The following is a 26,753-nucleotide window of genomic DNA, read 5'->3' as shown; positions in this document are numbered from 1 at the left end:
TCATTTTACTTCTTCTGATTTTTACAGTGTCTACCCCCTTTTATTTATATCGCCTCTTCTACTGATCCGGAGTGTACTTAATCTTTTCCTTTTCCTACGCATTGTTTTTCATGTTTTAATCGGATGACCTGGACTAGGGTCAAAACCGGTACCATTTCTAATTATTAAATGGGATAATTTACTACATTTCTTATTCTTTTGTATTGAATAGGTTGAATCTATTTATCAATTATTTCAATTTTAACTGACGATAACACGTTCGATTAAATAGTGATCAGGATATTTTGTTTTCTGCAGTTCGATGTAGAATCCTCCTTCAATAGGCTGTCCTGTGAGATCGCGAAGTAAATACGTAACTGGATTAGTAAGCTTAACACTCCTGATTTGAAAAATTTCTGAGCTCCAGTTAGGTGTGTATCCTTTTGCAAAGATAGACTTGTGTCTGCTGATGTGAACGAAATCACCTTCTTTAAAGCGATGGCGGCACGGATCAGCCGATTTGATTACAAGATGAATAGCATCTAAGCGTGGTGTATTCTTAGTAACAAGACATGGCTTTGTGCCGATAGTGCGATGAAGTGTATCATTGTAGGTAGACACGAGTCTAGGTAGCAGTTCAATCCAACGATATGAACCTTGAGCTGGAAATTCTCACCACATCATTGTTTTGAGTGTACGATTAAAGCGTTCTACAACAATTGCCTTGAGATTGCTGTACGTAGAGTAGTGATGAATGCCAAGTAACTTGAGGTAAGAAGAAAAATCCTTGTTGTAAAACTCTTTACCTTGATCGGTTTGAATAAGCCTTGGGCAGCGTTTTGATTGTTCAACAATATGTTTAAATGTGTCTTTGACTTGAGCTGCAGTCTTAGAATGCACAGGTTGTGCAAAAGCAAACTTAAGAGTATACATCGGTGACAGTAAGTAGATACTTATATACCTTATTGCTAGAGGCATATGGAATCATTTCTACTAAGTCTGCTTGCCAGAGATCACCTTTACCGTGCGTAATAACGTGTCTGCGACAGTACGTGCAATGTGCTGGTTTATGTAACTCGTGTGCAATGCTTATCTTTACAGATGAGGTCTTATCTTGACGAGCCATTACTGAATAATACCCGCATGACGTAATTCTCTCTCTATTTCTAGAATTTCTGATTTGTGACCTGTGTGACCAGCATCTTGCGAAGCTCTTAGAAGTTGTAACTGTTCAACTAGTAAGTTAGGGTCATTCCAGTATCTTACCTCTACATGCGGCAACAAAGGCTTGTAGATAACATTAAGACCACGTGCAGTTGGTTGATGCGACGGAAACAGCTTAGAAATAAACTCACGATACTTGTGAATCTAGTTTGCATTTACAGCTTATGTTCTCTTGTAATTACATTGTGTTGCATCAGTAACAAAAAGTACTGCTTTATATTTTTTTAAGATCATCTTGTGAAATTATATCCTTGTCAGGTATTCGTGAGAAAAGAAGTTCTAACAGACCTTTAGTAGGTTTATAGATAACACTTTTTAAGATTAGTCTGTTGCCATTAATGCCATTAATCTTAACATTTAATTACCTATACAAGAACAATCATTTTCATAGCGAATACCGAAGGTGTGTCTTGAATAAAAGTCTTAAACTGATTAGATACTCTGGCATGATCATAACCTCAGACAAAGATCTTGTGTAGATGTAGTAGGTGTTTCAGCAATAACATCTGTAGTTAAAAACTTAACACGTTTAGATGGTGAAGTATAGTTAAGTTCTTCTTCGTCATCCTCTTCTTCATCCCTATCCTACTTCTCCTCTTCCTCATCCCGCTTCTCTTCTTCTTCATGCTTCTCTTTATCATAAGATGTTTGCATAGAAACAAAACTTGTAGTCTGGGGCAATGGAGTAGAATTAAAAATTTCTTTCAGTGGTGTACCTAGTTGCGTTTTCAAAAATAAATCAGTGTCTGCTTGAATACATTTAAGCTCTTTAAATTTTCGTCGAATATTGTTTCGACCACGAATTATATGTTTTGTAATCTCTTTGCTGGATATTGACATGATGGTGGTTTTTTATTAAGTGGTGTCTGTAACTCTGTGTTGATGCATATAAAATGATCAAAACCCATGCGATATTGTCCACAATGAAAATCACTTTCTTTATCAATAACTAAAAAGCCGTAATGGTGTGATGACCAGCATGTAGCACACATACGTTTAAAGTCATTAAATGTCATATCAGTGTTAAACATGATCATCATACACGTCGCATGTTGCGGTCATCTTGCCGAAAAAGCACAATAATATTTGCGTTGTTGCGTATCAGCTGCTCAGGCACACGAGAATAGGTTTGTCGTAAATAGACGTAATTTACATATTTATGTCGCCCCATACTAAAGTATGCACAAATAACATTTTGCTGTTCTGTTGCAACATCATCAAAGATCATAAGAGAATTGGGAAGCACATCATCTGGTGATGGTACTTGCTCATGTGCATTAAACTGAAAATATTTCAATCCATCTTTAACCAGATCATGCATTACAATTTGTAGAATAGTATGTAGCGTTTGATAGAGTGACTTAGTAAAAACGTAAATATTCTCGAAGTGTATGCCATTTAAAGAGGTAATAAGTGTGAGTAAAAAATTTGTCTTCTCACATCCCGATGGGCCAGATATAATACAACGAATAGTAAAAGGTAACAACGTTCCACGACGTCTTTTTTTAGTTGTACTGTAATAATCGTGGTCGCCACGACATTTACATAATTTGATTGCCCACCCGAATTAATTGTGTATATATATATATATATATGTATCATGTATCATATGTAATTTATTCATTATTAACGTCCATCATCATCATCATCATTTATGTAATTGTACGTAAGAACGAGAAATAATTTTTAATTGTAATATATTAGAATATTCCGTGGTAATGTCAAGACAGGTCTTGCACTAACAGGCTATTTGGTGTCTCGCAATAGTCCAGTAAGGTTAATTTTGGAAGGTTCTTGGAAACATACGCAACAGCAAGAGGAAGATACATAATTTCATTGTTGGGACACAAAATTACCCCATATCACGTGCTCCTATCAGGAGGGCTTTTTCTGTCAAGGACAGACACTTCATCTATATATCGACAGGGTAGTGACGTACATCGGCTCTCATTGGAACGAGATGTCATGTGACAAGGGAGGAAGTGGGAATATGAAGAGGATTTATATAGATCTACACGGCGGGGTGAAGATCATTCTGATTCTGATTTTTCTTCATTCTGTATTCTGCATTCTGCATCCTGCTTTCTTGAGTCTCCATTCTCAGGTAGTCCACGGGCTTTTAGAGTCACTCTGCTTTCTGAGTGCATCGCTTACGATGTGCTTATACTCAACATTTCTTATCAGCTCTGTGAGACTTACTCAGATTATTTAGGAAGACAAGTTCGTATAATATAGAAGGACTGGATGTTTTCTGTTCTCTCTATTCAATTAATTCCGATGTGGAATTTCACATTGTAAGGCTGGTACTATGTTTTTGGTACTCGGCAAAATAGGGAGTGATAGATTCAGGGTGGAATCCCTTCCATGAAGCAGATGATGAGGATGATGCTGTTGGAAGAGGGACGACAATGATCAAGCACAGAAGCAGACTACGAGAAGATCAACTCCGGTGAGCACGAGTTAGCCCTGTTATCGCAAGTCCACAAGTGTAGTATTGAATTGTAATCTCAGTCAGTAATTTTTAATTTTGATAAAAAAAACTCGTTTTAACGTAATTTCATATTGTTTTAGAGTAAAACTTTTTGCTTTTTACATCGTTAAATAATTGACTTTTTTGTAGGTTCCCTATGTTTTTCCACATGGTATTTAATGGTCAGTATCCTTATACCTCACGACCGGGATAGTCTCATTAAATTAAGTTTAGTATTTTTTTTAGATCTAAATTCGGTTTCAAATTACATTTAATTTCGAAGCCTGGCGTCCAGCGTGCAATTGTTTTTAATTATTTATATGGGGTGTTTGATCCGTTACAGTACCGGAACTAGGTAAGAGATGAGGCACTATGTCACTAACAGGTAGTGTCTCTTGCTGCTTTATAATTAATCTTCATGGTAACTGAATAATAAGGTAGGCAATAGTAATATATATATATCAAACAAAAGAACAAGTAACTGTCAGTTCATAATTCGCTCTTGACGAGTAAAGTCGTGTACAAAATGGTGGAACGATACCAAAACTTTATGAAGAAGAATACTAAAACAGTTTGATGGAAAGAAGTTGTAAAGGCTGCACGGAAAGCTACTTGAGGGGAATACAATCCGCGTGTAGCTATTACTAAGGCACTACGTGCAGCAAGAGCGAGAATTTCTCCAGAGTGCAGAGCAATGTTTTGTAAACGTGCGCAAATTATTCCTGTACCAAAGCGAGGAGGATTTCTTCCTGTGCTGTTTGCTGGACTAGCAGCTTTAGGGTTTTGCTGGGTGGTGGTAGTGCTGTAGCAAGAACTGTTAAGGCTGTAAAAGAAGCGAAGCAACAGTTGAAAGAGAGTGAACGTCATAACAAGACAATGGAGGCTATAGCATTACGATGCAAATGCGTACACAAGAAGCTAGCCCCAGACAAAAAAGGGCTTGGCATCTACACATTTCCAAAAAATGTCTACTGAATGCAATGTCACATCGAGCTCTAATCCATGAAGAAGTTTTTACGTTTGTTAAACAACTAGGAATTCATTTTCGAGGTGTGTACATGCGCGGATCAACTACCAGCATGTCCACATGAACGTGAGAGTGCTTTAATTAACTTAGACAACAGTCACAGACCTGGAACTCATTACGTAGCCTACGTAAAACGTAAATCTAAAGTACGGTATTTCGATAGCTATGGAGACTTACCTCCTCCATTTGAGATCATATGTTATTTTGAAAGCAGTGCAGACATTGTTTACAATAAAAACGGTGTGCAAACATTCAATACACGCATGTGCGGGCGATTATGTCTTATGTTCTTATATCAAACCTAGACAGTAGACAAAGAGCATTAGTGTGCATGGGATGACCAACAGTGTAAGAACGTTCACTGTACACGGAGAAGGACCTGAAAAAACCGTCTACTTTAATCCACCAATCAAACTCGGTCATCAGCCACACAGTCTTGGACGTGTGCCGTTCGAAAGTTACAATAAAATCTATAATTTGCATGATGGCATAAACAAGTTCTATTACGATGAGTATGTGTTAACGCTACCATCAGGCAGTCATTCAGTAGACGATATTCATGACTACACTGAAAGTACATTAATTGAACAGTTTACTGAAGAGAGTTTTAGTAATAATAATTACAAGTTCTCAATTACTGTAAGCAACATCACACATACATTGAGTCTTGATTCATGATTGACTTCAAATCACAACCTGATTCGATTGGACCATTGCTTGGATTTTCACCAAGAGAGTTCATACCGAACGTACATTATGAGTCTGATCAACCTATAACACTCTTTGATGATCATCATAAAAACATCACTTGTAATATTATTACAGACTTGAATAATGATCAACAACCTTCACACGTCCTGCACGACAGAGGAAAGTGGATATACAGTAATATTCGTGAGAAACCATCAGTAGTTATCATCCTCTGTCTGTAAAACACATTAGTAACATCACTCTTAGGCTTGTGAATAAACGTAATCAGCTTATTAATTTAGATCGACACATGTACGTACCTTACACCAGTGTGAAAAAAATGTACAAGACACGGTGTACATTCCGGATACATACTACATGTTTGGGAAGACTCAACGAGTTAACAGATGTCCATAAAAAGGTTCTCTAAGATTTAGGTTATATGCTACTACAACAAAATGGAAGAAATGCTAGACATTATGAACACAGTAGAAACTTATGAAGGTGTAGTACGAAGTGAGCTTCATACTTATCAACCTTTTACGTTTGGACTCAATAACATGATGAAATTTGTTTATCATTAATAAGCAAGATGTGTACACCCTACCACACGAAAGCAGATAAGGCAGATGGAAGTGGGCCAAGCACATCTCAACTAAACAACCAAGGTCTAGTATTTCTCTTTTCTGAAGCATGTTACGAAGTAAATAATGTGGAAATAGATAGATCGAAGAATGTTGGTATTATAAGTGTAATGAAACTCTACCCTTCTTATAGTGATGAAGAAAGTAATCTTTTACAGATGGCAAGATGGTGTCCGAAAGCTAATAACTGGATGATTAATCAGGACGGTACTTTTTCTGGTATGTTACCATTAAAACATATTCTCAGCTTTGCAGATGATTTCAGATGTATTATAATCAATGCATAACAAGAGCTAATTCTGATCCATGATCAAAGTGATTACAATTCTCTTAAAGCAGCAGAAACACCAGTAGACTCGAAAATTACACTTTATCGTATATTGTGGGAGATTCCATATATAACATTATCTGATCAAGAAAAACTTTGATTGCTCAAGATTGTTGAAAATGATACACCATTACCTGTAAGTTTTCGAAGTTGGGAGCTGCATGAATATCCCGTGTTACCACCTACAAACAAGCATAGCTGGGCTGTTGAAACGTCACATTTTACCGAAATGCCTTTGTATATTATTTGTCTGTAAATTAAGAAATAACAGACTATATCTCAACGGAATTACATATCCCTACGAAAACATGGACATTAATTTTGAGAAAAATAAATCTGGGTTGCTCTATGACATGCTTTGTAAATTTCAATCATCGTATTATCAGAAAGAAGATCGTCCACTATTTTTGCCTGAAGAATTTAAAAATAAAACACCGATTGTAGTTATAGACTGCTTTTATCATGAAGAATCTGTCTTATTATTCATATGAGTGATGTCCCTTACCATCCACTAATGAATATTGTTACAAGACTATCAATAAGGACAGCCCTTCATCAATAGTGTGTGCTTCTACACTGTACACTATGGAACAGAAAGAAAAAGACTACATGGTTACAGACAATAGTCTTGATAACAAACAAAACTGTGAATGCGGATCCTGTTTGCCTACCAGTGTAGCTAACATGCAACATCTTATTTGCCTCACACAAGTGAGGCTATTAAGATGTTCTTTAAATACAGAACCTTATATCAGATGCCAAAACATCTGATTCAATGTTTACCACCAGGGTTTTTATCTACGTGCGCTGCTCCTTTCGTAGATGCTTTTGGGGACATCCTTCCTCTCCACAGTAAGATGTCAATCGATGTAGCTTCATGCAGACCCTGTCAACGTCATTGCAAGCATCGAGGTAAAAATGGTTCGGATGATTGGGATGGACCTAATCTGAAGATTGCACACTGTACACAGTGTATGGATGAGCTTTTTCCCTCCTTTACAGTACCTGATAATAATTCAAAAAGGAACTAAACACATGAATGACAACAAGGTAAGAACTGCATCAACTTCTTTGTAAAGCATAATATGCACACCAAACCAAACCCCATGGCACTACAGCCCTTGAAGGGCCTTGGCCTACCAAGCGACCGCTGCTCAGCCCGAAGGCCTGCAGATTATGACGTGTCGTGTGATCAGCATGACGAATCCTCTCGGCCATTATTCTTGGCTTTCTAGACCAAAAACATGCATAGTTTAATACATTTTGAAAACTTTATTTCATAAACAATAAATATTTTGTGTAATCTGAATGTTGCAGGGGGTTTACAATTTTGGAAGCATGCTACCTCTTCGCAGTATGCTGTTAAGGAGTACAGCAAACTTGTCATCAGCATAACAAAGACTGTAGTATAACCTGTAGTAGTTTGTTTAATTTTGTAAATAATTACACAATAAATATTTCTTTAACATTAAAATGTCCTTCTTATTGCATTTCCTTTTCCTCTTCATACCTATTGAAAATATTCTCACTTAGAGCATCTATAAAGGTTTGAGTTTCCTAGAGTGTGACCTTGATAACAAATAAGTCTAAATATGCACAAACATGTCGACGTGATCGCTGCATGTTAAAACAGAATGACCTTAGTATGGCACATTCTCAGTCCCATCGGAGACAACTCTGGCACAGGTGTTCAACTACGTAGAGATGAGTTTTAGGAGGGGGAGGTAGAGGAGGGTTGTGCATAAGGTAAGGCAAAGTTTGCGATGGGAAGGCCAGCATCTCAACCGTCTGAGCCATTCAGCCTGGCAGGGTAAGGTAGGTAATGGTAAGTTATACAATGTCTAATTACTAAGATTGGGTGCCCAAAAAAGCCTTCCAATCCTCTCAGCAGTAAGGTCATATAATGCTGTTGATGGTTATTTGTCTGTCGGATGGAGACATAAAGCACCCCATATCAATTAGGCCCCTCCAATGAGGTCTGTGCGGATAGGCTCGCTCACGTAGACAAGGATAGGACGTTAATTCCGAGTACAATGGTTTAGAACATACATTGGCTTACTACTCAGGTTAAAACACACTTAGGCTTACTACTCGAGTTAAAACGTACCTAGGCTTACTACTTGTGTTAAAATGTACCTAGGCTTACTACTCGGGTTAAAACGTACCTAGGCTTAATACTCAACTAGCCTTGGGGTCAACCCTGACGTCAGGAAGGGCATCTGGTTATTTAAAAAATCCATCTTATCAGATTCATCTCACCACAAACCCAACACCGTAGAGAAATGGATATTTTCCCTGACGTCAGGAAGGGGATCCGGTTTTAAAAAAATTAAAAAAAAATAAAATCGATCTTGGCCTTATTATCTTTTCTACTAGGTTGTTGTCAGGAAGGGCATCTGGTTTTAAAAAATGCCTCTACAATGTCGTCTGTGAGGTTAGGCCCCTCCAAATGGTGCCTGTGAGGTTAAGCTTGCTCTCGTACGCAAGAATATGATGTTATTCCACATAGAACATGCATTGCCATATTACTCAGGTATAGAATGCACATAGGCTAACTACTCAACATTAAAATGGCATCTGTGAGGTTAGGCCCCCTCCAAAATGGCGTCTGTGAGGTTAGGTTTACTCTCGTATGCAAAATCCACAAACCACCATACCCATACTACTCAACTAGCAGTCAATGACCTCAGGTCCAAACCCCTCCTAACCGTACTACTCAATGACCTCGTGGGAAAATGCCGACTTGGTGCTGACTCAGCACCCATTGTTTTAGAACCGGCCTTGCCCTACTACTATAAATGTTTCCCCTCAGCCTACGTCAAAATAAAAATAAACTGAAGTCCGAGACTTACAATGTTTAGTGTGATGAGACAAAAATACAATTTCAATAATCACTTTTGTATCAAAGTGTATGTGGCTTTGTTTACAATTATCTTAGTAACTTGATATGTCAAATGCCTTCAATGCCCTTGTGTTAACCCCTTAACTGGGTACTAAGTTCTCCACATGTGTAACCTGCCCTAGGTACATTTTCCCCCACATTATGATATTTAAATATTTCCTGCAAAAAATGTGTACACAATTAGTTTAATATAATATGATAGTGATTATTATACTTCAATACTGGGTTACTAACATTATTTACATTATCTACGTGGTTATGTATCCATTTGATTACAGGTTTTGTACATTGCTATCTGTGTGATATAGGTGGAAACAAGGCCATCTACGAACGTGCTGAAGTATTCATCGACACTATGTACATCACTAAGGGTATATTTATTGTATTTACCCCTGTAAAAGCAATTCTTGGTCATGGGGCACCATTCACAACGAATTGAGGTGGTGATCACATTCTGAACTTCTTCCACATCATTTGGTTCATCTGGAACCACTACTTTTATTTTCAGGATCACTTTCAATGTCCTCTTCTTCAGTATATACCTATGCATCATCACTTGTTAAAAAAAATACCTCATCTTCACCCTTCGCTTCTAGAACTATCAAAATACCTGTACACTCAAGCTGATTTACTTTACGTTTGGAAGCCACGCTCCTCGACATAAACAGCTGCGTGGCAGCGTGGTATCATGGAAAATATATCAACTAATACGGCAGACTCAATGGCGACATTATATGCCATCAGCCTCAAAAGAAATAAGCGAAAAATTGTACGACTGACTTATGCCGTCATACCCACCAAAGAAGCCCAGCACGAAAACATCTAAAGACATCATGCCCATTTAAGGGATTAATACACTTTCAAGTACATGGATAAAATGTATTTATTGTGTTTTATAATATATTGGTCTAGAAACTTCTATAGTTTGAAGTTAATAAATTCAGTTATGTATTTTACACTGCCTTGTTCATTTTGAATTTCATTTCCTGAAAAGTTTCGATTTTTGACTAATCAACTTCTGGCTTTGCACCAAAGAATAAAAAATTCCAAACCTATATGACCTAATATGAAATGAAACTAGACAAATGATGGAGTAGGCCTATTGATTATTTCATGAATCACCTCCAAAACCTAAGTGCACATAATATTTTGGTCGACAGTATGCAACTATGCCCACAGATGCATTCTGTTGGTGGCCTTCAGTAGCATTTGCCATAGGGTTTCCAACTTGATACTGGCCTTACCACGCTGCCACATGTTTGGATGATACACCACCATCATTTTCAAGATATACGAAATGACCTACATATCTATGTTTTTTTATCATATGCGAATCTTCGAAGACAAACAATACAAAGTATAGTCAGAGTAACGCCACTTAAATAAGCTCCCTTTCCAATGCACAGGCTTTATGATTAATAATACAAACATACCTTCTTGTGCTTCTGCAGTGCACTGTGTCATATAAGAAGCAGTCACTCGTGGATCCAAATCACTACCCTCCTTTTGCTTCCCTTGGACTTGTGGAAGAAATTCTCTTTGAACAAATCTGAAAATGCCTGCAGCTTTTCTCAGACTTTTGTGCACTTCCTTTGCTTCATCCATTGTTATGCTAAAATATGTATAAAAGAAATACAGTAATTATTTCCAATAGCATATCCGTTAGGTAAAGCAAGTAAATTAACTTCACAAGACTGTTCATATTATGATCATAGCCATGAGATATCCAGTTTTGTGTGCGTTGTATTTTAAACAACCCACATGCATTGACCAGGATTAAATCCATAGCCACCTTGATGAGAAGTCATGCCCCTAGTGTGCATTAAGATTAGGTATAAAATGTCTCAGTCACAAAGAGGATCCATAAGAAATTACCAACACATGTCACATTTTGTTATAACAGGCTGGCATAAAAATGGGTGGATGGATCAAACTGAATTTTGATATGGGTATAGCTGTGATACTGCATTGACATTTTAGGCTTATTTAAATTTTGATATATTTAGCCATTTTCCAGGAAACTCCACTAAGCGGAATCAAGTACTCCAAAGCCATGAGAACACTGAGCTGTAATCCCACCCACAGAAGTTCAAATACCTGTCAGAGAAACTCAACATATAAAAGACACAAATAAAAACTAATTTCTACCAACACACACTAACATGTTGCACTCTTATTATCTTGAAATCATGGCTCCTCGGAAACCAGGGAAGCATTTTCACATCTGTGGAGGGCTTATCGAACCAGTTAGCCACAATTCGGAAGCTATAGTCTGGAGTACTGTTTTGCTATAGGTACAGGTCATCTGCAGAGCGCTGGAGGCAAACGGGTGAATATCATTTGCCAGCAGGCACGTGTAATGTTAACCAGTGAGAAACACTGTCAGATGTACCATGGGTCACATTTCATCCCATGTGAATAGTCCCCATACAAGGATACCACCACTACATCCTGAAATGTACCCTGCTAGCAAGAGGGATCCATTGCCTCATGGCTGATAATGGACTCATACCCAGCCATCAGCGTGTTACCAACTGGTACCTCGACTCATCTGTCAGGCAACCGTTTTCCATGCTTCGAATGGCTAAAGACAGTGTTCCTTTGTTCATGTCAGTCATCGTGCCTTGTGACAGACGTTCAGCAGAGGTACCCTTGTAGGAAACTTGCTTCTGTATCCTATGGCAAGGAGATGGTTTTGGATGGTATGGCTGCTCACACGTCTTTGTTATCCAGCACTGAATTGCTGAGTGATCTGCTGCACTGTGGCCTGTCTATCCGCTCTTACGATCCGAGCTAGATGACAGTAACCCCAGTAATCAAAATGTCATATGCCACAACAGTTGACCCTGGCGGCAGTGGGTTTGTCCAAATCTACGTACTCACAGTACACTCTTGACACAGTAGCCCTTGAAAAGCCCAGTGCCTGCACTATTTCAGAGATGGAGTGGCCCATTAATGTCTCATGCAATCAATCTGGCTGTATTCAAATGTGCTGAAGTTTCGTGTCTTACCCATCTCGTGGTCAACTGTTGCTCATATAGCCTGCATGACGTCTGATGTTCTCACTCATGCCCTCCTATTACATTCACCGGGCTGAGCACAGCACTATTTCCCACTACAGTAAATATCTCCAATTCAGTTGCTCACAAGTGTATATTCAAATGTGAAAAATCATTAATAATCATTCAAAGCAAGCAAAATCAAGATATCAAACACTCAGACATCATGAGGGGCAGTTTTCTTATTGACAGTGTCTGGGAGCTACTGATGCCTGGGGTGCAATGAAGGAGCTTCCACAAAGATTGCAATAACAATGGCAGTCGGGCATACCCTGGGTAATGATGTCCATAGTGACTGATCCTTCAATCACTGGTTTCAAACTTCCAAACTGTCAAAATGAAAATCAATGGAAATCAGCCTTCTTAAGGGCAATGGTGATTATCTCTATCAACGCTGAGGGATTATCCAGGAACACGGAAATTTTACTAGCAGACCTATGCAAGAAATATGCATGTGATATTCTTCTTATCCATAAGACACACAGGGGTAACACAAGAAATTGGCCTGAGTCTGATGGCATGGAAAAACAAAATGATCAGTATGGAAGTCCCGTGTTTGTTTGACTGGGCATTAAAATACAGTTTGTCTTGGTAACAGACAGGAACAATACTGAGGTACTCAACTATGAAGATTCTGCAGTTCAACATTACTTTGGTGTGCAAACCTCTCACCATAGAGCCAGTGAATTTTAGTTATCAAGATACTAACATCATCATGGGCGATTTAGAACTGCCAAAACTCCCCTTGGAGGTAGCAATAAACAGATCATAGACCTGATGCCTGCATCTTCGGCACCATTCTAAATCCACAGCAAGTACATTTCAAAGGGCAATTCAATTTCAAGAAAGCTGACTAGATACATAATGTATTTTCTTTCTTTTCTTTTCTAGACATCCTCCTCCTTTCCCCTTATCCAGCTCCAGCCGGGTTGGGGGTTTTATGGCACTTCTCCACTTTTCTCTCTCCTTCCCCCAGTCCCCTTATTCTCAGTCTAATTTTCATTTTCTTGTCGCTGACATACTCTACTACAGGGTCTTTTTTTAGCTTTGGTTGCAGCACCACTCAGAGCACATCACTCTGTCGCTAGCCGGTATAACGTGCGCCTCTCCTCCCAACAACATCGTCGTGGCAATTCACATTTATAGAAAGCTATTTCTAGTTTAAGTATCAGTCTAAAATCTACCTGGCACTACATTTGATGTTCAAAATGTTGCCTATCAGTTGTCAAACACACCTGATACCTCGAAAACAGGTTTCCAGACACTCTGCGAATCTCAGCCTGTGTGATGTTTGAAATAATTTGTCCAATGCTCTCTTGTAGCTCTTCTCTTGTGTGAGGGTTGTTCGCATACACTTTTCCCTTCAGCATCCCCCACAGGTAATAATCTCAGGATTTAAATCGTAAGATCTAGCGGGACAATTAACCATACGACCTTCGAAAACTTCACATGTTATCTCCACAGACCGATGGCAGGTGTGCCGTCACATTATCTTGTATGAAGTAACCATTACTACTTTCTTCTTCCATCAGCTCTTGAAAGAATGGCCTGAGAATGAGGTCTATATATCAGTCAGCAATTATTGTTTCATAGAAAAATACAGGCCCTATAATTCTGAGAGCATTTATTGCACACCAAACTCCTATCTTTACATCATGAAGTGGATGGACATGCAGCTGGTAGCGATTTCCTACACTTCAGTAGTGATTGTTTTGATATTTATGTAGCCATTTAAGTGCAGCCATGTTTCATCACTAAAAATAAAAGTTCTGGTTCAACATACCCATCGAGAACGGACTGAAGCAACCAGTTACAATACTGTCAGGTCCTATTAAATGTTGGACAGTGGTGGGTTTGTACAGTTTGGCTGGATAGTGGTGGGTTTGTATGGTTTGGCTTTTAACAGTTTTGTTGCTCTGTGAGCAGAAGATAATGACACATTCGTTTAAACAGCAAGACACGGCAGGGATTTTGTTGGAATTCTTTCCAAGAAAGCTCCTATTTCATCAAGCTATTCCTCTTTATCTCCTGCATGCTTTCTTGTTAAGAATAGACCCAGTGGTGCAGAACTTCACTACATTACATTTAGTACTCCTACGGGGAGGGAGGATACCAGGAAATTTGCAAATGAGTCAAAAGTGGCACTCTCTAACAGAAGAATACTTTGCATAGCACAACACACTGCATACACGTTGGTCTACTATATACATCACTCATTAAAAACACAATAACTTTTGTATTCATACACAAACAATGCTACTTCAAAGCTAACACATTGAGCACACTATCAATATCACAGCTGTAAAATTAAACTATTGCAGTGAGGACAGGGGGGGGGGGGGGGGCTTATCTCTTGATCAGTACTGCATTAGATCACATTAGCCGGACATGAAGCAATGTATCTCAGAGCAAATGAGTGTCCCGGCCGTGTTACTGCCTTTCCGTGAAGCTTCCCCGGACACTCGCACAGAGCCAAAAAAGGACCCTGTATATCCACATACTCCTCCAGCTGTTTTGAAATAATCAGGCCAATTCCATTTTTTCCTCTCTACCACCACTCCAGTATAGCATATATCCTTTCCTCATTCTCTTCTTTCCTTTTCTCCTTCCATTTAACTTTGATCAACCCCATCATTTTTATACCCTCTTTCTCCATAAAATCCACCAATTCTTCTGCCTTGCCTGTCAGGGCCGTAAGGTTGATTATGCCCATGTTCATGACGCTGGCTACTGGTCACCCATTTTTCACAGTTCCACCAGCACCCAAGGAACTGCACGTCACTTGCAAGGTTCACCCTAACCATTTCTGAGGGAATTTTTAAAGTAATATACTAATATTTAGGCTATTATTATGGTGGGATCATCAGTCCCAGAGGCATTTTAAACCTACTACCAGGTGTAACTTTTGGCCGTTCCCTAGGAGTTCAGATGACTTTTGCAAACACTTCACTGAAGTACAGACGTTGCTCACAGAAGAAAGTTCTTCCGTTTTATCTGCCGTTGGGACTGGGGTCCTCTTCCACCATCTAAAACATTGACCATGCTCACCTTTCTGGTGAATTTATTTCGGTGTCAAGTTTGATGATGGCTGCTTGACCCTCGGCCAGATGGTCACAGATAGTACCACCTACTGTCATATATGGTAGCAGGATGATCCTGACCTGACTGTGTACAAAAGGAAATTCGAGAAACACACACATGCACACACTGCTTTCAGTGCTGATAAGAAACAGACAGTCAGGTACACCCCAAGCTCACAGCATGCACTTGTAATTAAACGGGAGATCAAGATATCAATTGCCACAAGTCGAATTAAACAGAACAGAATTCTCTGCCAAGAGTATTTTTCGGAGTGGAATGCTAGTGGCTTTACGTTGCACCGACACAGATAGGTCTTATGGTGACGATGGGATAGGAAAGGGCTAGGAGTTGGAAGGAAGCGGCCATGGCCTTAAGGTACAGCCCCAGAATTTGCCTGGTGTGAAAATGGGAAACCACAGAAAACCATCTTCAGGGCTGCCGATAGTGGAATTCAAACTTACCATCTCCCAGATGCAAGCTCACAGCTCTAATCACACAGCTAACTCGCCCAGTCCAGAGTGGAATGGAATTGAAAAGAATTTTAACATTTGTTTACAGGCAACTGTGTATCAGCTCCAACCGGGAAGTCAGCTCAGCTGCCTCTTACATACAGTCGGGAAGTTTTTGTTTCATTGTAGTTACTCGTCTTATGAAACTCGGAAAATATATTAATTTATTAATTAATAATTGAATCAATTTATGAAATATAATTTTCTGCATGACAAGACTCTCAAATATTACAGCAACAACATATGCATAAGCACAAGCATACGAAGAATCTAACATGTTAGAATGTTTAAGTTTGTGGTATAGTATATCCATCTATTTGATAAGAACCGTTAAACTTGTCACAAAATCATATCATGCTGGAGTCCACATATATCGGTATGATAATTCACATTTTGCACACCTCACACCGTCCATTGAATGCATTGTTTCACCACACAGAATCCCATTCTGCTAGAAATGATCGGCAGAGAGGAAATTTCCAATGTTCAGTTCGGCTTTATTCCATTAAGTGGAAGCTATGGGGAGTTTTTTTTTTTTTTACTATTATGCATTGTTATCTATGCAAAAACATCGATTGGAACAGGAAAAATAGCTACATTCCTAGTTTGCAAAAATAAGACAATCCAAGTTTTAAAATAGCCACATTTGAGAAAATACAGTAAGTATCCGAGTACAAGAAAAACTAGAAAGAAGACTACACTACTAATTATTACAATGTTCCTAAGTAGGGGGAGGGAGTTAGAGAGGGGTTCTAAATGGTTCTTACCTATATTGCTTATACACTGACTGACAGAGCAAATGCAACACCAAGAAGGAGTGGTCAGAACTTTATGCCAATTGCAGGGTAGACTGACGTCACTGAGGTATGCTCATGATGTGAAATGCGCCGCTGTGCTGCGCACGTAGCGAACGATAAATGGGACACGGCGTTGGCGAATGGCCCACTTCGTACCGTGATTTCTCAGCCGACAGTCATTGTAGAACGTGTTGTCGTGTGCCACAGGACACGTGTATAGCTAAGAATGCCAGGCCGCCATCAACGGAGGCATTTCCAGCAGACAGACGACTTTACGAGGGGTATGGTGATCGGGCTGAGAAGGGCAGGTTGGTCGCTTCGTCAAATCGCAGCCGATACCCATAGGGATGTGTCCAGGGTGCAGCGCCTGTGGCGAAGATGGTTGGCGCAGGGACATGTGGCACATGCGAGGGGTCCAGGCGCAGCCCGAGTGACTTCAGCACGCGAGGATCGGCGCATCCGCCGCCAAGCGGTGGCAGCCCCGCACGCCACGTCAACCGCCATTCTTCAGCATGTGCAAGACACCCTGGCTGTTCCAATATCGACCAGAACAATTTCCCGTCGATTGGTTGAAGGAGGCCTGCACTCCCGGCGTCCGCTCAGAAGACTACCATTGACTCCACAGCATAGACGTGCACGCCTGGCATGGTGCCGAGCTAGAGCGACTTGGATGAGGGAATGGCGGAACTTCGTGTTCTCCGATGAGTCACGCTTTTGTTCTGTCAGTGATAGTCACCGCAGACGAGTGTGGCGTCGGCGTGGAGAAAGGTCAAATCCGGCAGTAACTGTGGAGCGCCCTACTGCTAGACAACGCGGCATCATGGTTTGGGGCGCTATTGCGTATGATTCCACGTCACCTCTAGTGCGTATTCAAGGCACGTTAAATGCCCACCGCTACGTACAGCATGTGCTGCGGCCGGTGGCACTCCCGTACCTTCAGGGGCTGCCCAATGCTCTGTTTCAGCAGGATAATGCCCGCCCACACACTGCTCGCATCTCCCAACAGGCTCTACGAGGTGTACAGATGCTTCCGTGGCCAGCGTACTCTCCAGATCTCTCACCAATCGAACACGTGTGGGATCTCATTGGACGCCGTTTGCAAACTCTGCCCCAGCCTCGTACGGACGACCAACTGTGGCAAATGGTTGACAGAATTTAGAACCATCCCTCAGGACACCATCCGCACTCTTATTGACTCTGTACCTCGACGTTTTTCTGCGTGCATCGCCGCTCGCGGTGGTCCTACATCCTACTGAGTCGATGCCGTGCGCATTGTGTAACCTGCATATCGGTTTGAAATAAACATCAATTATTCGTCCGTGCCGTCTCTGTTTTTCCCCAACTTTCATCCCTTTCGAACCACTCCTTCTTGGTGTTGCATTTGCTCTGTCAGTCAGTGTATTACCATATATGGATAACGCAAATAACAAAAGTTAAAGAAAAAATATTTTGAACACTTTTGCTTCAATTAATTTTCTGGTAAGAAGATCTGTCTGTCATTGATGTATGTATGTATGTATGAATGTATGCATGTATGCATGCATGCATGCATGTTGGGTATTCAGCCCGAAGGATGGTTTGATCTCCCACACCTTCGCTGTCAGATAGGCTAAGTTGTCACTGAAGAGGCATACTAGGTAAATGTGGAGTGAGGTAGTTTCCAATTGTTTTCCTCACCGGCCAGAAGTTATTACGTATCAGTCTGCTAAGCCAACTGAAATGCACTCGCCAACTGACCCTAGGAGCGATATTTTCATACATTCATAACAGGGACTGACTGCATAAGGAATGGCATTACTAGCATTCGCTCATACCTTAGTCGTCACTTTCATACTGTCAAAGCCAAGGATGAGACAAACAGGTCAATGAAAGTAACACATTTATTCTAGTCCATACCAGAAGACCTAGTACACTTTAAACACTACATCACCGGGCGAGTTGGCCATGCGGTTAGGGGCACGCGGCTGCGAGCTTGCATCCGGAAGATAGTGGGTTCGAATCCCACTGTCAGCAGCCCTGAAGATGGTTTACCGTGGTTTACCATGTTCACACCAGGCAAATGCTGGGGCTGTACCTTAATTAAGACCACAGCCACTTCCTTCCAACTCCTAGGCCTTTCCTATCCCACTGTCGCCATAAGACCTATCTGTGTCGGTGCGACGTAAAACCACTAGCAAGGGGGAAAAAAAAACCCCACGACATTTCACCAGCTAAGGCATATTATTAATATATTTTCAGAAAATTGTTTCTGATATTTTTCACTCTGAAAAATGCAAATAATGAGAATCCTTAATGACGTAGTTTTATTTAGTGTAGTTTTCCTCCCGGTATTTCACACGCTCCATGAGAAGGCTAGATTAGTATCATATTTCCAGTCCTAGGGCACATACGTAAATCCTAGCCCCAATAACTAGTTTACAGTCATGGCAATTAAACTTCTTAACAGAAACATTTCAACATACTCAAGTACAAAGGAGTGATTGCAAACAGTGACCTAAATCCTTAAAACTTACTCGGACCAGGTACCTGTGGGATACAACGCACAGTGTTAATGCAGTGACATCAGAATCCTACACATCTCTTTGCCTGCAGCAGACTAGGTGAACCCTGCACCATTTGAGATTCTTTAAAATCAATGACAAAGCCACTGTGACTACAGAATTTTGAAAAAAACGTAACTTAACCTGGACATGGAAAGTGAGAAATCCCCTAAAACTTATCAACAATAGCATTACACTGACTATTACCAACGTGTACACTACCTCCCCTCCCTCCACTCGTCACTACTAGATGGCATTACAGCTGCAATTATTCCAAAACTAATTCATCACTGACGGGTCTACAGCTAGTGTTTGATGAGCCCAATTCCATCTCTGATGAGATACAGAGTTTACAGTGCGCTATATCTTCTGGCATGGATTGCAACAAGTTTGCTACTTTCATCGACCTGTCTCATCTTTGGCTCAGACAATATGAAAGTGGGTAGCAAGAGCATCTCTAGTAAGACCGTTCCTTATGCAGCCATTTCCTATGATCAATGGTGAGGATTTGCTTATAGGGTTAGTTTGTGCTTACATTTCAGTGAGCTTGGCAGGCTACCACATACTGGTATCTTTGGTCTCAGTGAGGAAAGTAAGAGAAAACTATCTCATTTAGCATACCACTCTCCAGGACAGCTGCAAATCTGATTAGCCTATAGGCTGAGGACTCTACAAGCATCTGATACATAATTTGCACTTCATATATTTCCTAACTGGAATTGCTTATGTAATTTACAATTTATAATAATTTCTATCAATTTTGCTTTAAACCAAGCATGTGTCTATTCTCAAGGCTTGACAGGACAGGACAGGACATGATGGTATTAATTATCCTTATTAGCTGGTTATTTTAGTAGTCAAAGTTTGCTACTTACTCATCTTTGGCAGCAATCATTGAAGCATGCTTCATATACCAAAGAGCAACATTACAACTCATATTAGCAACTTCAAACACAGTGTCCCTCTGAAGCCTGTAATAACAACAAAGAATTAACAATAAAATTAATGGAAAGGAACAAACGTGTGAAATAAAGTCATATAAAAATGTCTAGCTTATACAGAATCTGTGAAATATGGTTGAGAGGGGACAGAGCCTGACAACCCACACTCCCTTTACTTTCTCCCAACTAGTCTTAAGAAGGAAGCTGGTGAGTTAACATTGCTTTGAGTGTCCCATACACCATTCCATCCATAATGGAGATCTGCAGAACACATACCAAAACTCTGGTGTGATACACCTGCCTTCTCATAGGCTGTTGTTATCTTAAAATATTAGTATGTAGTTTTCATTTTCAATATGAAACATTATTTTCTCATTTTGACATGTTCTTTGCTTCAAGACCAACAACCAAATGCAAAGCATCAACTTATGTCCCCTCTCCCACTCTATTCCTTTTGTACTGCCTACGACCAGCCAGCTGCCTGTGCAGAAAGGTCATTGTCTTTGTCTCATTGCCACTTCACAGATTCGTGTATGGATTTTAAAGAGGTATATAGATCAGTGTAAACACAGGATTTCTGGAGAAGCCTAGTTCTACATTAAGAAAAGGATCTGGTGATTTTATCAAGGACATTCCTTGCACAATTTCTTTTTATCCAACTGGTACCTAACTACATTTCTGCAGAATAAAGTAACTAACTATAAAGAGATGGAAGCTTACTGGTCAGCAAACAAGCAATGGTGATCAAGGCATGAAAAGTAATAACAATCGAGAGAGAGAGAGAGAGAGAGAGAGAGAGAGAGAGAGAGAGAGAATCTCACTTTGCAAGTTGAGTCAAGTATAGTGTTGAGGAAGATTTATAATGATTTGTGCACTACGTTCAATTATCGAACCACCTCCTTTCTCCCTTCTGATTTGAGTTGAGGGGATGGTTACCTAGTTGTACTTCTCCTTAAAACAATAATCATCACCACCACCAGTAGTTTATCACTAACAGTAAGCTGCCATATGAGAAGGTAACTGAGCACTGATAATGGTGATTGTGCTCAAAACAAAAAATGAAACAGACAATAAATAAAACTAACAATGAACAAGAGCAAGTTCAGGGTGTTTAACATCCTTTCAAATAATGGTGTTAAAGAGTTGCTACTAGAAATTTGCTGAGAATATGATTACTATACCATGTCAGTAAAAAAGGAGTGAGCTTACAAAACCATTGGTTCTTCTTAACTGGTCTCAACATGAACACTTTTACAACTAAGGCTCTTTTAGGAAATATTTTATATGAATATTCTCAGCAGTATAAGTGTGTGAAATATAAAAGTAATAACAAAAAATTTGCATCAATAACTCGATAATTTTAAATAGTAATTCGTCAAATTGGTCGAAGCAAATGCAGAAGACCTTTACACTTTGGACATGTACAGTGGTAATTTAACGAAAATCTTATAGAAACACATGCATGAAAGAGCAGAGGACCTGGGAGAGGTGAGACAACACAGTATATGCAACAGAAGGTTAAAATGAAGTGCATCAAAGCCAACGACAAACAAATTCAACGAGTGCTTTCCGGGAAATTTGTAGGGGAATTTCTAGCTCAAAATAATTATTTGGTTAACCCCTTCGGTGGGTATGTGGCGAGATTCGCAGCTACAAGTCGCTTGCTCGGCAAGGAACGTGGATATATCCGCCAATTCTAATTATATTTTTTTCTTAGTTGCCTGTTTGCAGAGCTTTATTTCTTTTTCATCAGCGTATTCTGGATGAATCTGCCCTCTGATGTGAATTTTTACAACTATTTTCTCTCAATACCAATGTGTCATCCATAAGTTGCATCACAAAGAACGCAAGTTACGTCCGGGAAAGAATGACCTAAAGCCTAACAGCCTCATGCTGAAGCTTTAATTCATCGCACAATCATCCCTTGGATGCAATAATATTGCTGTAGAAAGGATTTCCAGAGATTATGATATTAAACAGAACTCTCTGATGACACATTTGAACTGTGACCTAATTTATTATCCCCAGTCTGGAGTTTTTCCTTCACGACTGCAAGTGCATGTTTACCGCGAATTACACAACATTTAATTTTGCACGCATGTGTTCCGTAATACAGACACATTTCATGATTTCCTTCCAAACTGCAGAGATCAAGGTTCTATTTGATTCTTTTTCTTACATTTTTCCCACTAAAATGTCTAAAAGGAATTACCGGTCTGCAACATTAGAGGAAGATGATTTATGGGTCATGATAAAAGGAATGTTGGAATTTAGTAGGGAGGATAGTGATCTTAGTTCTGTCGAAGGGAAATTCGTAAGTGACAGGAATTTGCATGGAACAAGTACAGTAGAGTCTCGCTCAACCGACCTTCGCTTATCCGACATTCCGTATTATCCGACAGTGGTAGGCTTAATTTGAACTTTACGTGGAGGCAATTCTGGGACACCCGGTCTGGAGGGTGCGACCTTGAGACAAGCACTGGCAGTCATGTGGTAGGACCGAATTTTTCTCAAGGACAGGTGCAGTGAGTCTTCAGTCATTGTTCAGTGTAGTATTGGTTGGGCGCAGATATTACAGTTTTCATATCCTCTGTAAGTATGGCGAGTAAACGGAAGAAAGTGATTGTTTCTGTGGAAGACAAGTTGAGTGGGTTAAAGAGATTGGACAATGGGGAAACTCTTTAAGAAGTGGCTTTAGATTATGGTGTTGGACGTGTTACAGTGGGAGACTGGAAACATAAGAGGGAAGAAATTGAAAAGTGATGCTCTACCAGAGCAACAAGCGATGCACTGAAAATTAGAAAAAAGAATGAAAACTGTGAGTATGAAAAGGTAAATGAAGCACTATTTCTTTGGTTCACTCAAAACCGGGGAAAGGGCCTGTCAATATCTGACCCCATTCTGCAAGAAATGGCGGTGTATTTCCATAAGGAGTTTAATGAAGGGGACCCTAAATTTCCTGCCAGTGCTGGGTGGCTTCATCGGTGGAAAACACAGAACGGCATTGGGCAGCTTAATATCTGTGGAGAAAAACTGTCAGCTAAATCCGATGAGGGTGTAAAATTTAAAAGGGAATTTCAATAAATAATTCTTGCTGAAGGATTAACCAGTGATCAGATTTTTAATTGTCATGAGACTGGGCTGAATTTCAAGATGCTGCCATCAAAACTCTCGCAGCCCAAGCCAAGACATCTGTGCTTGGCTACAAGCGTAGTAAGGAAAGAGTTACTGTTGTTGCCTGTAGTATTATTACTGGGAATTTAAAAGCAAAATTGCTTATGATCGGTAAAGCAAAGAATCCTAGGACATTAAAAAACATTTCTGTTAATGCTCTTCCAGTCCATTACATGAATCAGAAGGCTGCCTGGATGTCTGCTGACTTCTTAAAAGATTGTTGTTTACACAGTTTGTTCGTAGAAAAAGTTCTATCTCAAACAATCTCCCTAGAAAAGCTCTTCTTCTTCTAGACAATGCTCCATCACACCCAAATGAAGAGCAACTTAGAAATGGTGACATCAAAGTCATGTTCCTCCCTCCTAACGTGACGTCATTATGCCGCCGATGGACCAAGGTGTGCTGGAAACATTGAAGAAGAAATATCGGCGGAAACTCCTTTCATCCCTGATAGAGAAAATGGACAATGACAACGACATGATAGAAAAGTTAAAACGAAACAACAAGAAAGACGTGACATACTGGATAGCGCAGTCTTGGGAAGGAGTTGAAACGACGACACTAGAAAGTCTTGGAACATATTGCTGAGTGAGGTTGAACATCAAGAGGAGGTGGTACATGAAGATATGGAAAACATTGTTCCCCTATTGAATTGCATTCCTGGTTGTGAGGATGCTATGACTCAAGATGTGAGTAAGTGGTGTGCACAAGATCAGTAGTTTGAACTATCCGACCCTGATATTGTTGGTTTTGTGAATGCTAACGAAAATGAGGATGATGAAGAAGAAGAACGAGGCATTGCAGAACAAAAGGAGAAAACGATGACTAACAGGGAAGGATTATCGTTGATGGTAGGATCTCACGGCAAGAAAATGTGAATCAGCAGGCAAGCAGACATTATTGACAAGTCTCTTTTCGTAAGACATTTGGAATGTTTTCGTTCAATACTGCATCTACTGTACAATTGAACTGATAAGTCAATAAATAGAGTACCGTAAAACATAGTAATACAGTATAGGCTTCCTGTTTGTTTTAGTTCATTTTCAAAGTTATTCTGTATTATCTGACATTTTCGGTGACCCGACGTACTCCAGGTCCCGTTTAGGTCGGATAATCGAGACTGTGCTGTACTGCAGGCTTGAATGTACAAGGTTCGAGCCCAGCTGACGCGAATGTTCAGCAGTCGCGAAGGAGACAACAAGTGTTCGATTCCACTTCAAGTAGTGGTCATGACAGTGACCCGTGGTCCGTTATTGGATGTACAATAACGGACCAACTATATTGGTATTATAAATTTACTCATTCGGGACAAATACGGTATTTCAGGTTTCCTATGGGAACCAACATCTATATCAAGTGACAGTGGTGACTATAATACTGATAATATTACAGCCACCGCAACTTCTTTGTCAACTTAGACTGAAAATGAACAAAGAGGGTCCCGATTTGATCCAAAATTTCATCATGATGTAAAGAGAGTTTTTGGGGAAAACAAACCCGAGCGAAATATTTGAATTATTTTTTGATGACAAGATATGCCAGAACATAGCTGAACAGACAAATAATGCCCAGCAGAATATTGCACATAAAACTCAGTTTAGTATGACGAAACAAAAAATTGAGACCGGGTCCAGACAAATAAGGATGAAATAAAGCTTCTTATAGACATACTGTTGCCTCAGAGGATTGTACAGAAACCTAAATTTGTACATTATACTTCTTGCAATCGCTTGTTGTCTATGCCTGTTTTCTAAGAGCATGACACAGAAGAGATTTTTCCTCGCCAGCCTGAGTGGCTCAGACGGTTGAGGCGCTGGACGGCCTTCTGACCTCAACTTGGCAGGTTCGATCCTGGCTCAGTCTGGTGGTATGGGAAGGTGCTCAGATACACCAGCTTCGTGTTGGTAGATTTACATGCATGCAAAACAACTTCTGCGGGACTAAATTCCAGCACCCCAGCAGCTCCGAAAACCGTAAAAGTAGTTCGTGGAACGTGAAGCCAATATTATTATTATTATTATTACTAAGTTTTTACTCCACAGCTTTTTACAATTCTCAGATATTAAAGTGTATAATGGACAAATTCCTCCAAAAATATACAAATAAAGCCAGTACTGTATTTGACAACCTGGTAGCAAAATTTTCGGAAGCTTATATCCATGATAGCAAAGTGTCAATTGGTGAGAACCTCTTGCTATGGAAAGGGTGGCTAGGGTAAAATGTTTTCATACAAAAAAAGGAAGGGAATCATACAAATTATGCGAAGATGGGACAGAGTATGTAACATGGTCTGCTTCTGTATGTATCATAATGAACAGCTGCAAAAGACATAACATTGTGAAGACTATAATATTACCTGTATTGTAGTGTAATATAGTCTGTGTGCGATACTTATGAATCGTAGGTATATAAGCAGGATCCCTCAAAAGCGCTAACCAACAAAACAGAAAATTTTGTATTATAATTTTTTCCATTATAAATCTTTTAAGTACACGCAAACTTCATCAATCTACATTTACATGTGCAAACAAATTTATTTACAGGCAGAGATTGTTAGTAAACTGCCTAAAATATTTAGGTATAAGTTAATGCACAAACAAAAACCAGAGCTTTACTACTAAGAAGAAACAAGCTCAGTATCACAGTGTGAAAGCACTTAGTATGTTCTTGCACAAAGTATTAAAAATAATACGATTTTTCAACAATTAATTACACTATATTCAAGTAAATATTTCTCATATGGCCCTTCTATAGTTCATTTTAGTCTAAGCTTGTTTTTAAGCAAGTAAAGATTTTCTTCAATTGGGGAAATCGCTCCCCACCAGGGAGTGAGCCAGTAATACTGAGCTCCCCGCTTAAGGGCTTAATATTAGTGGAAATCATGTGAAGCTGAATTCATTATATATTCAGATTGGCAGGACTAGACGTATAATTTGATCTCATACTCGAGTATCTACTGGAACCTTCAATATTCCACGATGCCAATTCTGATCCTTAGCGAAAATAATAACTATCTTCAATTTTGCAGATGGACTAATCACACAAGTGTGTGTGTGTGTGTGTGTGTGTGTGTGTGTGTGTGTGTGTGTGTGTGTGTGTGTGTGTGTGTGTGTGTGTGTGTGATAGTCTGTGCACATCCTGGATAGTGCAAAACCAACTGGTCTAACAACATATCAAGAGTGCACAGCCTACAGCCTCATGAAGGGAATGTTTCATGTCAGACCACTGGCCTACAGCAAAGGAGTTTTTATTGTTCGGTAATTTGTGATGGAATTATCCAAGTTAAATTCTGGGAATGATGATATATTCAATGAATTTTAGCCAATGGCAGTGGCTCTTCTTTCAGAATGTATTGAAAAAACATGATTTTTGATATTTTGCTATAAAA

The 26,753-nt window shown here is 39.7% G+C and overlaps 1 protein-coding gene across 1 annotated transcript in view; it reads right to left on the bottom strand.

Annotated features, from left to right (window-relative positions):
• LOC136876982 (BRO1 domain-containing protein BROX) overlaps nt 1–26,753 on the bottom strand; it is a 76,323-nt gene that overhangs the window by 37,984 nt on the left and 11,586 nt on the right. Inside the window, exons 3-4 of the mRNA XM_068228510.1 lie at nt 20,126–20,221; nt 10,698–10,876 (exon numbers count right to left, since the gene is read on the bottom strand). Coding sequence (XP_068084611.1) covers nt 10,698–10,876; nt 20,126–20,221 — 275 coding nt within the window. The remainder of the gene's footprint in view (nt 1–10,697; nt 10,877–20,125; nt 20,222–26,753) is intronic.

This window comes from Anabrus simplex, chromosome 7, assembly GCF_040414725.1.
Source record: "Anabrus simplex isolate iqAnaSimp1 chromosome 7, ASM4041472v1, whole genome shotgun sequence".
NCBI lineage: Eukaryota > Metazoa > Arthropoda > Insecta > Orthoptera > Tettigoniidae > Anabrus > Anabrus simplex.
The sequence above is the reverse complement of the archived record's forward strand: the minus strand, read 5'-3'. Positions and strand labels throughout refer to the sequence as shown.